At 37.4% G+C, this 14,952-nt stretch overlaps 1 protein-coding gene across 1 annotated transcript; it reads left to right on the top strand.

The window, feature by feature from the left end:
* The first annotated feature begins 11,467 nt into the window (after window positions 1-11,467).
* Window positions 11,468-13,223, top strand: LOC124090391 (kelch-like protein 12). Its single transcript, XM_046441092.2, is given in 2 exon segments — window positions 11,468-11,731; window positions 11,734-13,223. Coding segments are annotated over 2 exon segments (1,551 nt in total). The 5' UTR covers window positions 11,468-11,541; the 3' UTR covers window positions 13,095-13,223.
* Window positions 13,224-14,952: the final 1,729 nt, after the last annotated feature.

Below are 14,952 nucleotides of genomic sequence, written 5' to 3'. Positions count from 1 at the left end.
TCTCTGGGAAAAAAGCCATGAAATGAACAGTTCTGTTTCCAGATTTATTTCTGTTTTTTAGTTGCTTTGAGAGCTGGGGTCTACCTTCTGCACTCTTCACCAATCACCTGTTCCACTTCTCCTTCATGTTGAGTGGGGGAGTTTTTAGTCCTTTCCCAAACTGTCAGGGTGGCCATTCCATTCAAGGGGACTTCATCTATAAGTCCTACTTTTTCTTCTAATAGATGTCGGGTTTCTGGTCTAATGCCTAGATCTTTGATCCATTTTGAGTTGAGTTTTGTGCAGGGTCTGAGATAGGGGTTTAATTTCATTTTGTTATGTATGGATTTCCAGTTTACCTAACACCATTTGTTGAAGAGGCTATCTTTTCTGTAATGTAAGTATGTGGGGCCTTTGTCTAGTATGAGATAACTGTATTTATGTGGGTTTGTCTCTGTGCCTTCTGTTCCATTTGTCTTCATGTCTGTTTCTGTGGCAATACCATGCTGTTTTTTGTTACTATATCTCTGTAGTACAATTTAAGGTCTAGTATTGTGATGCCTCCTGCTTCACTTTTTTTGCTATGGATTGCTTTGCCTATTCTGGGCCTCTTATTTTTCTAAATGAATTTCACGACTGCTTTTTTCTATTCTGTGAAGAATATCATTGGAATTTTAATAGGAATTGCATTAAATCTTTATAGCTCTTTTGGTAGTATAGCCATTTTGACAATATTAATTCTGCCTTTTCAAGAACCTGGGATAGTTTTCCTAATTTTTCTTTCAGCTTATTCATCATTGATATATAGGAATGCAATTGATTTATGCATGTTAATTTTGTACCTGATACTTCGCCGAATTCATTTATGAGTTCTAGAAGTTTTCTGGTGGAAAACTTCTGGAATCATATCATGGGCAAATAGGGATAGTATGAGCTCTTCTTTTCCTATTCATATCATATATATATACATATATATATATATATATATATATTAGTTATACATGGGCACAATATCTTTATTTTGTTTATTTTTATGTGGTGCTGAGGACCGAACCCAGGGTCTCACACGTGTGAGGCGAGCGCTTCTGCTGAGTCACAACCCCAACCCTATTCATATCCTTTTAATTAATTTTTTCGAATTGCTGTGGCTAGAATTTCCAGGACTGTGTTGAATAGAGTGGTGTAAAAGGGCATTCTTGTCTTGTTCTGGCTTTTAGAGGGAATGCTTTCAAATTTTCTCCATTTAGAACGATGTTGGCCTTAGGTTTAGCATATATAGCTTTTATGGTATGTTCCTAGTTAAGAAACCTAGTTATATTGTGTGTGTATGTATGTGTGTGTGTGTGTGTGTATGGTTACATATAGTTATATGGTATATTCCTAGTTTTTCTAGTGTTTTGAACATAAACGAATGCTGAATTTTGTCAAGCGCTTTTTCTGCATCTTCTGAGATAATCATGTGATTCTTGTCTTAAAGTCTATTGATGTGATCTGTTATGTTTATTTATTTCTATATGTTGAATCAACCTTGCATCCCTGGCATGAACCCCACTTGTTCATGGTTTACTATCTTTCTAATATGTTTTTTGTATGTGCTTTGTAGTATTTTATTATGAAGTTTTACACAGGGATATTGGTCTGAAGTTTTTTTTCCTTGATGTGTCTTTATCTGGTTTTAGTATCAGGGTGATATTAGCATCATAAAATGAGTTTGGATGGATTCCCTCCTTTTCTATTTCATGGAATAATTTGAGGAGTATTGGTGTAAGTTCTTCTTTGAAGGTCTGGTAGAATTCTGCTGAGAATCTGTCCTCGGCTTTTCTTTGTTGGTAGGCCTTTTTTTGGGAGATTGAACTTAAGGAGCACTTGACCACTGAGCCACAACCCCAGCTCTATTTTGCATTTTATTTAGAGATAAGGTCTCACTGAGTTGCTTAAGGCCTTGCTTTTGCTGAGGCTGGCTTTGAACTCATTACCCTCCTGCCTCAGCCTCCTGAGCAGCTGGGATTACAGGCATGTGCCACTGCACCTGGCCCTGTTGGTAGGCTTTTGATTGGTGTCTTCAGTTTCATTGCTTGAAATCGATCCTTTTAAATTTTCTATGTCCTCATGATTCAATTTGGGTGGGTCATTTGAGTTTTTTCTCTTTCTCTTCATTAGCTTGGCTAAAGGTTTATCAATTTTATTTATTTTCAGTGGATACATCCTCCAAATAAAGACCAAATAAAAAAGCTATAGAACTAAAAACATATTTAATAATTTAGACTTAACAAACATATGTAGAATATTTCGTCAATCAGTGACCGAATACATTTTTTTTTTCAGCAGCACATAGATCCTTCTCTAAAATAGAGCATATCTTAGTCCACAAAGCAACTTAACAAATAAAAAAAAATAGAAATGATACCTTGCATTCTATCTTAATGAAATTAAATTAGAAATCAATGATAAAATAAAAAAAATAGAAGCTACTCTAATACCTGGAGACTAAATAATGTGCTATTGGATGACCAATGGATAGCAGAATAAATCAGGGATAAAATTAAAAAAATATTTAGAGGTAAATGAGAATAATGAACAACATATCAAAATCTCTGGGACATTATGAAAGCAGCTCTGAGAGGAAAGTTCATTGCATTAAGCTCCATCATTAAAATAATAGAAAGTTACCAAATAAATAACCTAACATTAAATCTCAAACCCCTAGAAAAAGAAGGTCAACACCAAAAGCAGTAGAAAACAGGACAGGACATAATTAAAAAAAAATCAGAGCTGAAATCAATGACATTGAAATAAACAAACAAAAAATAATTCAAAAAAATCAACCCCAAATAAGTTCGTTTATAGAGTCCTTGTCTTATTGTAATCTTTCCTAGCCACTGATTAGTGTTTAACCCAATACAAGGCATGTACATTAGTCAGATTTGTGTTACTAGAACAAAATTGCTGAGGCAATTACCTTATAAAAAGAAAAGGTTTATTTAGCTCATTGTCCTAGAGGTTCTAGTTCAAGATTGGTCAGCCCCATTGATTTGGGCCTCTGTTAAGGGCCCTGGATGACAGGAAGTGCATGTCAAAGCAAACCATTCACGTCACAAGTCAGAAAATAGAGACTACAAGACAGGCGGTTCCACAGTTCTCTTTGAGGGCACAACCCTGATGACCTATGGACTTCCCATAAGGCCCTACCTCCTAAAGGTCCACAGTATCTCCCAGTGGCATCACTTGAGGACCAAGCCTTTAACATATAGATCTTTGGAGGCCACAGCACATCCCAAGAGTATCATCTGTGGACAAAGCCTGACCTCTGAAGGACATTCTCTATATTCAAACCATAGAAGCATGCTAAAAGACAAGAAAAAAATATTCTGAAAAGATAAAGAAAGCATTAGATTTAGAAATGACAGAAAATTTGGGATTATCAGATTTGGAATTGAAAATAACTATGATTAATATGCTAAGGGGAATAATGGAAGAAATGGATAATATAAGCAGAGAGATGGTAACTATAAAAGAATAAAAAAGAAAGGCTAGAAATAAAAAAAACATAACAGAAATAAATAATGCCTCTGACTGACTCAGCACTAGAATAGTGTAACAGTGTGAAGCTTAAAGTAAACTGCAGACTTTAGTTAATGCTGTATCAATAGTAACTAAATTCTAATAAATGTACCACATATAAATGTAAGATATTATTAATAAACTATGTGTGTATGTATGAGGAGTGTATATGTTAACTCTCTTCCTATCTGATCAATAAAATCTTTATTAAAAATTCAATAAATTTTCATTATTAAAAATTATTGGATAGGCTGGGCACCATGGTGTATGCCTGTAATCCCAGCAGCTCAGAGGCTGAGGCAGGAGGATTGTGATTTCAAAGCCAGCCTCTGCAACAGTGAGGCACTAAACAACTCTGTGAGACCCTGTCTCTAAATAAAATACAAAATAGGGCTGGGGATGTGGCTCAGTGGTCAAGGGGCCCTGAGTTCAATCTCTACTACAAAAAAACAAAACAAAAACAAAAACTTAGATATATATGATAGGAGGAAGTTTCCTCAATTACCTCAAGTACATTTGTAAAAATGTTCTACAATAAATATAAAATAAAATTATGATGAATTTTAGAAGCATTATTATTAAAATTAGGAATAAGGAAAAGATCTGCTATGCTGTTTTTATTCATCATTATTTTGGAGAACCTGTTAGGTAGGTTAGTCAGCCATGAATAGATGGGTAGGAGAAAGGACAATGAAGGGCAGACATTAGACATTTGTATTAAGAAAATCCATGAGTCACGTATCTGAGATCCCATGGAGCTCTACTGGATAGGCAAACATCTGGAAAATGAGAGCCAAAATGTCCAGCCTTCCCCAACCTAGATAGTTATAATTCCTTGATGGAATTATTACTTGAAATCATGGAAAACTTGTCAAAGAAGATGAACTTCCAGAAAAGGGGGCCTGGTATGTCAGAACTTTCCCTAATCATAGTTATAATTCTTTAAGAAACCTACCCGTTTCAGACCACGTCACCACTATTTCTTGTGACCTTTCCTTATCACCAAAACCATGTCACAACCACCCCTTATGACTTGGTCATCATGACCCTCATGTAGCAAACACACTAATGGCTATACCAAGGGATAATCAACTGCTTAAGGGGTACAAGAGAATAGAATGAGGACAAAGAAACTCAAACCCTTTAAAAGTCCCCAGTTCTGTAAGGGCCATGCTGTTCTCTTTGGAGATATTCCAGACCACCCAGCACCTTTATTGTAAGCTTCTCTCTCTTATTCTCCTTTCCTAAATAAATTCCTGCCTGCTATGTGTGACTTGCCTGAAAATTTTCCTGCAAGATTGCAAGAACCAGTGATTGAGAATTTCTGCAGCTACTTTGGCCCCATGGGTGGGTGTCTTCATCTGCAACAATCCTATCCAATGTAAACCCAATGATCTCGAGGCTCAGGCAGGAAGGATTGTGAGTTCAAACCTAGCCTCACCAACTTAGGGAGGCCCTAAGCAACTCAGTGGGACCCTTCTCTAATAAAATATTTTTAAAAAGGGCCAAGGATGTGGCTCGGTGGTTAAGCACCCCTGGATTCAATCCCTGTTACAAAAAAAAAAAAAAAAAAGAAAGAAAAAAAATTACAATATTCAGGAAGTGAAAGTCAAAACTCTCATTTGTGGATATCAAATCTGTCTCTAGAACATTTGAGAAAATCTACAAAGTATTAGAAGTGATAAGAAAAGTTAACAAGGTTTCTGGCCATAGAATCAATCTGAAAATCAATATCTTTTTTATATTTCCATAATTTATTAGAAAATGTAATATGAAAAGACATTCCATTCAAAATAGCATAAAAATGTAATATATTTAGAAATACATGTAACAAAAGATACTTAGGACTCTTACATAGAAAAGCTACAATATAACATTGAAAAGTTAGATGTTTGAAAAGAGAAATCATGTTCATAGATGAGAACTCTCAAGATATTATCTCTAAATTAGCCTATTAATTCAATGCAATTCCAATAAAAATTGGAACACAGTTTTCAGGTAATTAGATACTTATTCTAAAATTCACGTGGTAGGCCCAACAAGAACAGTCAAGACAAATTTGAAAGACAGGCGCAAGCATAGGACTTGCTCTATGAAGACACATTGTATAGCTATTGTTACTAAGACAGGGATATACAAATAGACCCAAGGATCAGAATTGAGAGCTGGCATGCTTTATGCAAAAGTATAAAGTTGATTTGTGACAAAGTTGTTGTGGAATTATAAATTGGGTTGAGGAGGAATTTAATCAATGGTAAAAATGCTACTTATCTATGGGGAAAAAGTAAACTCAAGTCATATCATACACAAAAATAGATTTAAGTTGAAACAGACACTCAAATATGAAAAGTAAAACTTGAAAACTTGAAGAATGAAATATAATAATATTTTTACAGAGATAACAATAGATTTCTCAAAATCTAAAAAGCAAAAACTATAATGACAAATATTGATAAACTCAACTACATTTACATTTTAAACCTCTTCAACAAAATTCCATAAACAACATAAAAATAAGCCAAAGACTGGGAGAAGAGCTACCTTTACACCTAGTATTATATTTTTTCGGATTGAGGAACTTCCTTCAGCATTTCTTGTAATGAGAGTCTGCAAGTGACAAATCCCCTTAGTTTTCCTCTGAAATGTCTAGTCTTTTAATAAATGTCTAAGTCTAATGTCTTTCTGAAGGACATTTTAATGCTTGGTATGACTACAGCTCTGACACTTTAGTTTTTTGCCTTTAGCACTTTAGAGATTTAGTTCATTGTCTTCTGATCTCCATTATTTCTGATTTGAAGTCAGTATTAGTTTGAATTGATATTCCCTTGCAAGTAATGTGTGTTGTTTTTCGCTGGTTGCTTCCAAGATTTCTTATTTTATATTTGGTTTTAGTAGTTTGAATCTGATGTGGTGAGTCTTGATTTTCTTTCTTTTTCTTTTCTGTCCACATTTTTTACTGGTGCATTATTATAGTTGTACCTACAGATGGGATTTTTGTTACATATCCATACATGTACACAATATAACAATATAACTTGGCCAGTATCACTCCCCAACATTTCCCCTGTCCTTCCTCTCCCCTCATTCCCCAATACCTTTCCTCTACTGATCTCCCTTTGATTTTTTTTCATTAGATCCCCATTCCACCTCCCACCTTTCTTTTGCTTTTTATTCTCTAGTTTCTACATATGAGAGAAAACATTCGACTGTTGACTTTCTGAGTTTGGCCTATTTTGCTTAACATAATGGTCTCTAGTTCCATCTGTTTTCCTGTAAATGACATTATTTCATTTTTATTTATAGCTGAATAAAACTCCATTGCGTTCAATACAATTTTTCTTTATCCACTCATCCATTGATGGACACCTAGGCTGGTTCCATAGTTTGACTAATGAGAATTGTGGTACTAGAAATATGGGTATACATGTATCACTGTAGAATGATGACTTTAATTCTTTAATGATGAATTTAATTCTTTTGGATAAATACGGAGGACTGCTATAGCTGGGTCATATAGTTGTTCCATGCTTAGTCTTTTGAGGAAACTCCATACTGATTTTCAGAGTGGTTGTACTAATTTATAGTCCTATGAACTGTAAAAAAGAATATTTTTTTCTTCATCTCCTCTCCCGCATTTTTAAAAATTATTTTATCTTCTTTTTAAAGCTTTATTCTGTTTATTCTTTTTATGTGGTGCTGAGGATCAAACCCAGTGCCTCACATGTGCGAGAGACAAGAGCTCTACCATTGAGCCACAACCCCTAGCCCTTTTGTTTGTATTCCCGATGGCTGCCATTCTGACAGGTATGAGTTGATATCTCAGTATAGTTTTGATTTGAATATTTGAATTTCCCTAATTGCTAATGATGTGGAACATTTGTTGGTCATTTGTATTTATTCTTTTGAGAGATATCTGTTTAATTTATTTGCCCATTTATTAATTGTGTTATTTGTTTTTTTTGGTGTTAAGATTTTTTTTTTTTAGTTCTGGGGATTGAACCCAGAGGCACTTAACCACTGAGCTATATCCCCAGCACTTTTTAGTTTATTTTAGTTTATAGATAATAGATAGAGTCTTGCTGAGTTGCTTAGGCCCTTGCTAAGTTTCTGAGGCTGGCTTTGAACCTGTGATCCTCCTGCCTCAACCTCCTGAGCTGCTGAGATTACAAGTGTGTATCACTGTGACTAGCTTGGTGTTAAGTCTTTTGAGTTGTTTATGTGTTCTAGATATTAATCTTCTGTTAGAAGAGTAGCTAGCAAAGATATTTTCCCTTTATGTAAATTCTCTCTTCACATTCTTGTTTACTTTGCTGGGCAGAAGTTTTTTAATTTGATGTCATCTGATTTATTAACTCTTGACATCATTTCCTGAAAATTTTCTCCTATTGAGAAAGCTATTGTCTGTACCTACATCCTGGAGTGTGGACTCTTAAGTTTTCTTCTTGGAATTGCATAGTTTCTGGTCTAATTCCTAGGTCTGAGATTCATTTTGAGTTAATTTTTGTGCAGGGTGAAAGATAAGGGTCTAGTTTCATTCTTCTACATAGGGATCACCAGTTTTCTCAGCATCATTTGTTAAAAAGGCTCTTTTCTCCAATGTACATTTTTGGCGCTCTGTCAAAGATTAGTTGACTATAGATATGTGGGTTTGTCTCTGTGTTTTTATTCTGTTCTTTTTGTCTGTTTGTCTGTTTTTATGCCAATACAATGAAGTTTTTGTTACTGTAGTTCTGTAATGTATTTTGAAGTCAGGGATTGTGATGTGAGGCTTAATTTTAACTGCATTTTTTTTTTATCCTTCTTGGGGGTTCATACTTTAAAAAATTTTACAAGTTTTTTTTTTCATTAGTTTTGGAGATTTTCTAGCCATTATTTCCTCAAAAAATGTCTTCCTGCCAGGTCTTTTTATCCTTTATCAAGCAGTTGATTATCCCTTGGTATAGCCATTAGTGTGTTTGCTACATGAGGGTCATGATGACCAAGTCATAAGGGGTGGTTGTGACATGGTTTTGGTGATAAGGAAAGGTCACAAGAAATAGTGGTGACGTGGTCTGAAACGGGTAGGTTTCTTAAAGAATTATAACTATGATTAGGGAAAGTTCTGACATACCAGGCCCCCTTTTCTGGAAGTTCATCTTCTTTGACAAGTTTTCCATGATTTCAAGTAATAATTCCATCAAGGAATTATAACTATCTAGGTTGGGGAAGGCTGGACATTTTGGCTCTCATTTTCCAGATGTTTGCCTATCCAGTATTTCTCTATTGACAATGCATATCTTTAAATCATTATGAACATATTTTTAACTCTGCTGAGTATTATTATATAATTTAAAATGCTTCTCTCTTAACTATAACATCTAGGCCAACTTGGATTCATTTTCTGTTGTCTTTTTTCTTGACAGTGGGTCAGATAGGTCATAATTCCTATTTATTTTCTCTCCTTTTCCTTCCTTTTTTCTTCCTCTTCCTTTTCTCTTTTTTGAGACAGAGTCTCATTTTGTTGCCAAGGCCGCTCGTGAACTCATGGGTTCAAGCTATTCTTTTACCTGAGCCTCTCAAGTAGCTGATGAACTATAGTCTCCACACCTGGCTTCCTGTTTCTTACATTTCTAGTAAGTTTGGATTGTATTCGAGACATTGTAAATGTTATGTGGTAGAGACTCTGCATTCTGTTATTTTCCTCTACAAAGTGTTTTTGGTTGTAGTTTATTTGTTTTAAAGCAGATAACTGATTTAATGAGACATAAAATACAAACTAACTCTTAGGTGGTAGCTTAAACTTGGTTTTAGTTGTTTTATCCCTAGTTGAGTTATTGTTGTTTATATGCAGCCCTGCACATATGTGGGTCAGATATCAGCTAGAAATTTTTGCAGAGAAATAATTAGTATCTCTTCCATTCTGGCTCTCTGTCATAGCTGAACCTTCACTTTTTGGCAGTTATGTTTACTTTAAACTATGTGCTTTGTGTCAGTCAAAGAGTCTTTGAGTATACTGTTGGAGTCTATAGTCACTATGTGAGGCATTTCTTAAGTTAAAAGCCATAAAGAGTGGAAACACATTTTAGATCATTCCTTTCTTTGAAGTATCAATGTCTTTTGCAGAATGTCTTCAATGTTTTAGGTAGTCAGAGTTTATATTTTTTGGGGGAGGGTAGATTTCACAGTCATTTATTTTGTCCTGATAGAATTTGAACCTGCAAGGAGTCTATATTGGTACAATCACCTCAGTGAAGAATTTGGAAGTATCTAATAGAAGTTGAAGTTAGTTATATCCTTGAGAATTCTGGTCCATGTATATAAGGACATGTGTAAGAAATTTTTTTTTTGCGACTTTATCTTTTGTAACAGAAAAAAAATGGGAAATTTAAATTTTCATCAACAAGATAGTAAAAAAGTTGTGGGATATTTATAAAAGGAAATACTATATAGTACCAAAAATGAACAAATTGGTGCCTAATTAACATGTTTAAGATGGACATTTGAGCAAAAAGTATTGTTTTTTTGTATGTAGATTTTTAAAATTTGTTTTAATTAGTTACACATGACAGTACAATGACCTTGACATAGCATACATTTGAATCAGATGGGATATAATATCTCATTTTTATGAATATACAGGTTTTTCAGAATCATATTGGTCATGCATTCACATATATACACACAGTAATAGTAATGTCTGTTTCATTCTACTATCCTTCCTATCTCCCCAACACCTCCCCTCCCCTCCCATCACTTCTCTCTACCTAATCTAGGGTAATACTATTCTCTTTGTTTCTCACATCTTCATACATGTATTTTGTATAACAATGAGGGTCTCCTTCCACCATCCATGCAATCCCCTTCCTCCCTCTCTTTCCCTCCCACCCCTCTTCCCTATGTAGAGGTAATCTTCTTCCCATGCTCTTCCTCTCTTCCCCATTTTGAGTCAACCCCCTTATATCAGAGAAGACATGTGGCATTTTTTTTTTTTTTGGAATTGGCTAACTTCACTTAGCATAATCTGCTCTAATGACACCCATTTCCCTGTAAATGCCATGATCTTATTATTTTTTAGTGCCGAGTAATATTCCATTGTGTATATATGCCACATTTTTTTTTATCCATTCATCCATTGAAGGGCATCTAGGTTGGCTCCACAAGCTAGCTATTGTGAATTGTGCTGCTATAAACATTGATGTGGCTATGTCCCTGAAGTATGCTGTTTTTAGGTCTTTTGGATATAGTCCGAGAAGAGGAATACCTGGGTCAAATGGTGGTTCCATTCCCAGCTTTCCAAGGAATCTCCATACTGCTTTCCAAATTGGCTGCACCAATTTGCAGTCCCACCAGCAGTGTACAAGTGTACCTTTTTCCCCGAATCCTCACCAGCACTTGTTGTTGTTTGTCTTCATCATGGCTGCCATTCTTACTGGAGTGAGATGGTATCTTAGAGTAGTTTTAATTTGCATTTCTCTGATTGCTAGAGATGATGAGCATTTTTTCGTATATTTGTTGATTGATTGTATATCCTCTTCTGAGAAGTGTCTGTTCAGGTCCTTGGCCCATTTGTTGATTGGGTTATTGATTTTTTTTGTGATTAGCTTTTTGAGTTCTTTGTATAGCCTAGAGATTAGAGCTCTATCTGATGTGTGAGGGGTAAAAATTTGTTCCCAGGATGTAGGCTCCCTATTCACCTCACATATTATTTCTCTTGCTGAGGAAAAACTTTTTAGTTTGAATTCATCCCATTTGTTGATTCTTGGTTTTAATTATTGTGCTATAGGTGTCTTATTAAGGAAATTGGGGCCTTGCTCCCCCAAAGTGTTAAGTTTTAGAAAGACATGTAGAGCCTCCGGGTCCGGGCGGCGGCGGCGGCGGCGCTCCGGCTGCCGCTGAGCCGCCTGCTGGCCCCGCGCCCCACCCCCTCCCCACGGGCTGGGGACGGCCCCGCGCAGCTGGGTGGGCCCGGGAGCCGAGTGGCAGAATCCAAGGACCCTTTTTGTTTTTTCTCCATATTACTTGATGGGAGGCATTATGGCCCCCAAAGACATAATGACAAATACTCATGCTAAATCCATCCTCAACTCAATGAACTCCCTCAGGAAGAGCAACACCCTCTGTGATGTGACATTAAGAGTAGAGCAGAAAGACTTCCCTGCCCATCGGATTGTGCTGGCTGCCTGTAGTGATTACTTCTGTGCCATGTTCACGAGCGAGGGGTGAAGCAGGCCTGCTGTGAATTCTTAGAAAGTCAACTGGACCCTTCTAATTGCCTGGGTATCAGGGACTTTGCTGAAACTCACAATTGTGTTGACCTGATGCAAGCAGCTGAGGTTTTTAGCCAGAAGCATTTTCCTGAAGTGGTACAGCATGAAGAGTTCATCCTTCTGAGTCAAGGAGAGGTGGAAAAGCTAATCAAGTGTGATGAAATTCAGGTAGATTCTGAAGAGCCGGTCTTTGAGGCTGTCATCAATTGGGTGAAGCATGCCAAGAAAGAGCGAGAAGAATCTTTGCCTGACCTGCTACAATATGTGCGGATGCCCCTACTGACGCCCAGGTACATTACAGATGTAATAGATGCTGAGCCTTTCATTCGCTGTAGTTTACAGTGCAGGGATCTAGTTGATGAAGCAAAGAAGTTTCATCTGAGGCCTGAACTTCGGAGTCAGATGCAGGGACCCAGGACAAGAGCTCGTCTAGGAGCCAATGAAGTGCTTCTGGTGGTTGGTGGCTTCGGAAGCCAGCAGTCTCCCATTGATGTAGTAGAGAAATATGACCCCAAGACTCAGGAGTGGAGCTTTTTGCCAAGCATCACTCGTAAGAGACGTTATGTGGCCTCAGTGTCCCTACATGACCGGTTCTATGTAATTGGTGGCTATGATGGCCGTTCCCGCCTCAGTTCAGTGGAATGTCTAGACTCCACAGCAGATGAGGATGGGGTCTGGTATTCTGTGGCCCCTATGAATGTCCGACGAGGTCTTGCTGGAGCTACCACCCTGGGAGATATGATATACGTCTCTGGAGGCTTTGATGGAAGCCGACGTCATACCAGTATGGAGCGATATGACCCAAACATTGACCAGTGGAGCATGCTAGGAGATATGCAGACAGCTCCAGAGGGTGCTGGACTAGTAGTGGCCAGTGGAGTGATCTACTGTCTAGGAGGATATGATGGCTTGAATATTTTAAATTCAGTTGAGAAATACGATCCACATACTGGACACTGGACTAATGTTACACCAATGGCTACCAAGCGTTCAGGTGCTGGAGTAGCCCTTCTGAATGACCATATTTATGTGGTGGGGGGATTTGATGGCACAGCCCACCTTTCTTCAGTTGAAGCATACAACATTCGCACTGATTCCTGGACAACTGTCACTAGTATGACCACTCCGCGATGTTATGTAGGGGCCACAGTGCTTCGGGGGAGACTCTATGCAATTGCAGGATATGATGGCAATTCCCTGCTGAGTAGCATTGAATGCTATGACCCAATCATCGACAGTTGGGAAGTAGTGACATCCATGGGAACCCAGCGCTGTGATGCTGGTGTGTGTGTTCTCCGAGAGAAATGACCATTGTTAGAGCACCATCCAGAGCTAGTGACCAGTCCAGAGGACAGATTGTGGAAGAGTCAAGGATCCTTTCCAGAATATCTATTTCTCACTGTGTGCACAGAGTGATTACAAGCACCAGTGCAGTGATGATTGTACTTATTTGACCACAATCCCCCTCGCGCTGGTAATATCCCACACAAGGGTGTGAAACAGGTACCCAAGGGAAGAGAATGCACAGTGAATGGATGTGAGACCAGATAGCCTCTCCCTCTGGTCTGGGGAGCACTTTCTTATTATTTCTTTCTTAACCATGTGCTTGGGAGTGTGTGTGTGTGTTCTGCCTCTTACATTGCAGAGAACTAAGGTGGGTATGGCCTCTACATATAGACAGTACCCAGTCTAAATGATTGGAGGGATTCCAGCTTGAGTAAGCTTGGTAAAATCCAAGTCCAAGTCCCTCCTGCCCCCACCCGGGAACAAATACCTTTTCTAATCTACAAAGAGCTGAGGACTCCACAGTTCCATTCAGAAAAAAAACAAAAGGGAGAGCCCTATCAAAACTTTGGGGGCCAAGGGAAGAGTTCTGTGTGACATCCCTTAGGGGAAAAGGTTTGGTATATCCAAACTGAGGTTAGAATAAGTGACATGAACTGAGTTTGATGGGATGTGAGTGAACCTACACTACCACTAAATATAACCTAGAAGACTGAGAAGGATATATTATGTGAAAGATCTTTTTATTACCCCAAGTTCTTTCTAAAAGTAAAGTGCTGTACATCTTGGAACTGGAGACTGAGAGAATACAGAATGAACAAATGTTGGAATGAGAGGAGATGGCTTAAATATACCTGGGGATAAACTAGAAGTACCTGTGATTTTACAATCATCTTATTCCCTGCCAGGGCTCTTGTAGCCATGGCAATGTTTATCTTGAAAGGGTGAAAGACTTTCTTTGTTGAATCAAATACTACTACACTATTACGCTATTTATTTGGGGATGGGGTGGGGGGTGGCAGCAACCTGGTAAGAGCACACTTCTGCTAAGAAGTGTTTTTTACTGCTGTGTTTGGTACATTTAGTCTTCTTCCTGCTATAAGTTTCCCTTACCTGTCTTTCGAGTGAATTTTATTCATCCCAGGACAGAATAATCAAGAACAACCAAAATTCTTGTTAGTTCGAGTACCTCTGCTCTCACCATTTCTGAGCTACCATTCAGACCTCTTCTGTGTCATAAAGTTGTTGATTATGGGTATAGGAGTGTGGGAATGTGATAACTTAAAACAAGGATGCACTTTCCCTTTGCTCTGGAATTCCACTTTTTCCTCTTTCTGAGTTGTATTGACCTACAGAATTAATTTCCTTTGTATTTTTTTAAGAAAATAAAAAAGTCAACTGTCAAAAAAAAAAATAGAAAGACATGTAAAATTTGGCAATAATTGTACAAGTTTTAATAAACATAATCTTATTTATTTATTTTCTTTTGGAGTGCTGGGTTTTAAACCTAGGGCTTCACATATGTTTGGTAAGCACTCAAACACTGAGTTACACCCCCAGCCTCTATTTTTTGTGTTTCTGTATTTCAAGTCCTTCATTAAACAACAGAAGGAAATGTTTGGAGAAGATTTTTTTTTTAAATTTATTTTTTAGTTGTAGTTGGACACAACACCTTTATTTCACTTGTTTATTTTTTTATGTGGTGCTGAGGATCGAACCTAGGGTCTCACACATGCGAGGCGAGCGCTCTACTGCTGAGCCACAACCCCAGCCCCTGGAGAAGATTTTGAAAAGTGCTACAATATGAAATCAAGGGAAGAGGGAGTTTTAAAAAGCAGCAGGGAGAGATTTCAAATGCTGGTATTTGTCATCAAGAAAAGTT

Source organism: Marmota monax, unplaced genomic scaffold (genome assembly GCF_021218885.2).
Source record: "Marmota monax isolate L192 unplaced genomic scaffold, Marmota_monax_Labrador192_F-V1.1 WCK01_AAM20220418_F8-fsc00017, whole genome shotgun sequence".
NCBI classification, from domain to species: Eukaryota; Metazoa; Chordata; class Mammalia; order Rodentia; family Sciuridae; genus Marmota; species Marmota monax.
The sequence above is the reverse complement of the archived record's forward strand: the minus strand, read 5'-3'. Positions and strand labels throughout refer to the sequence as shown.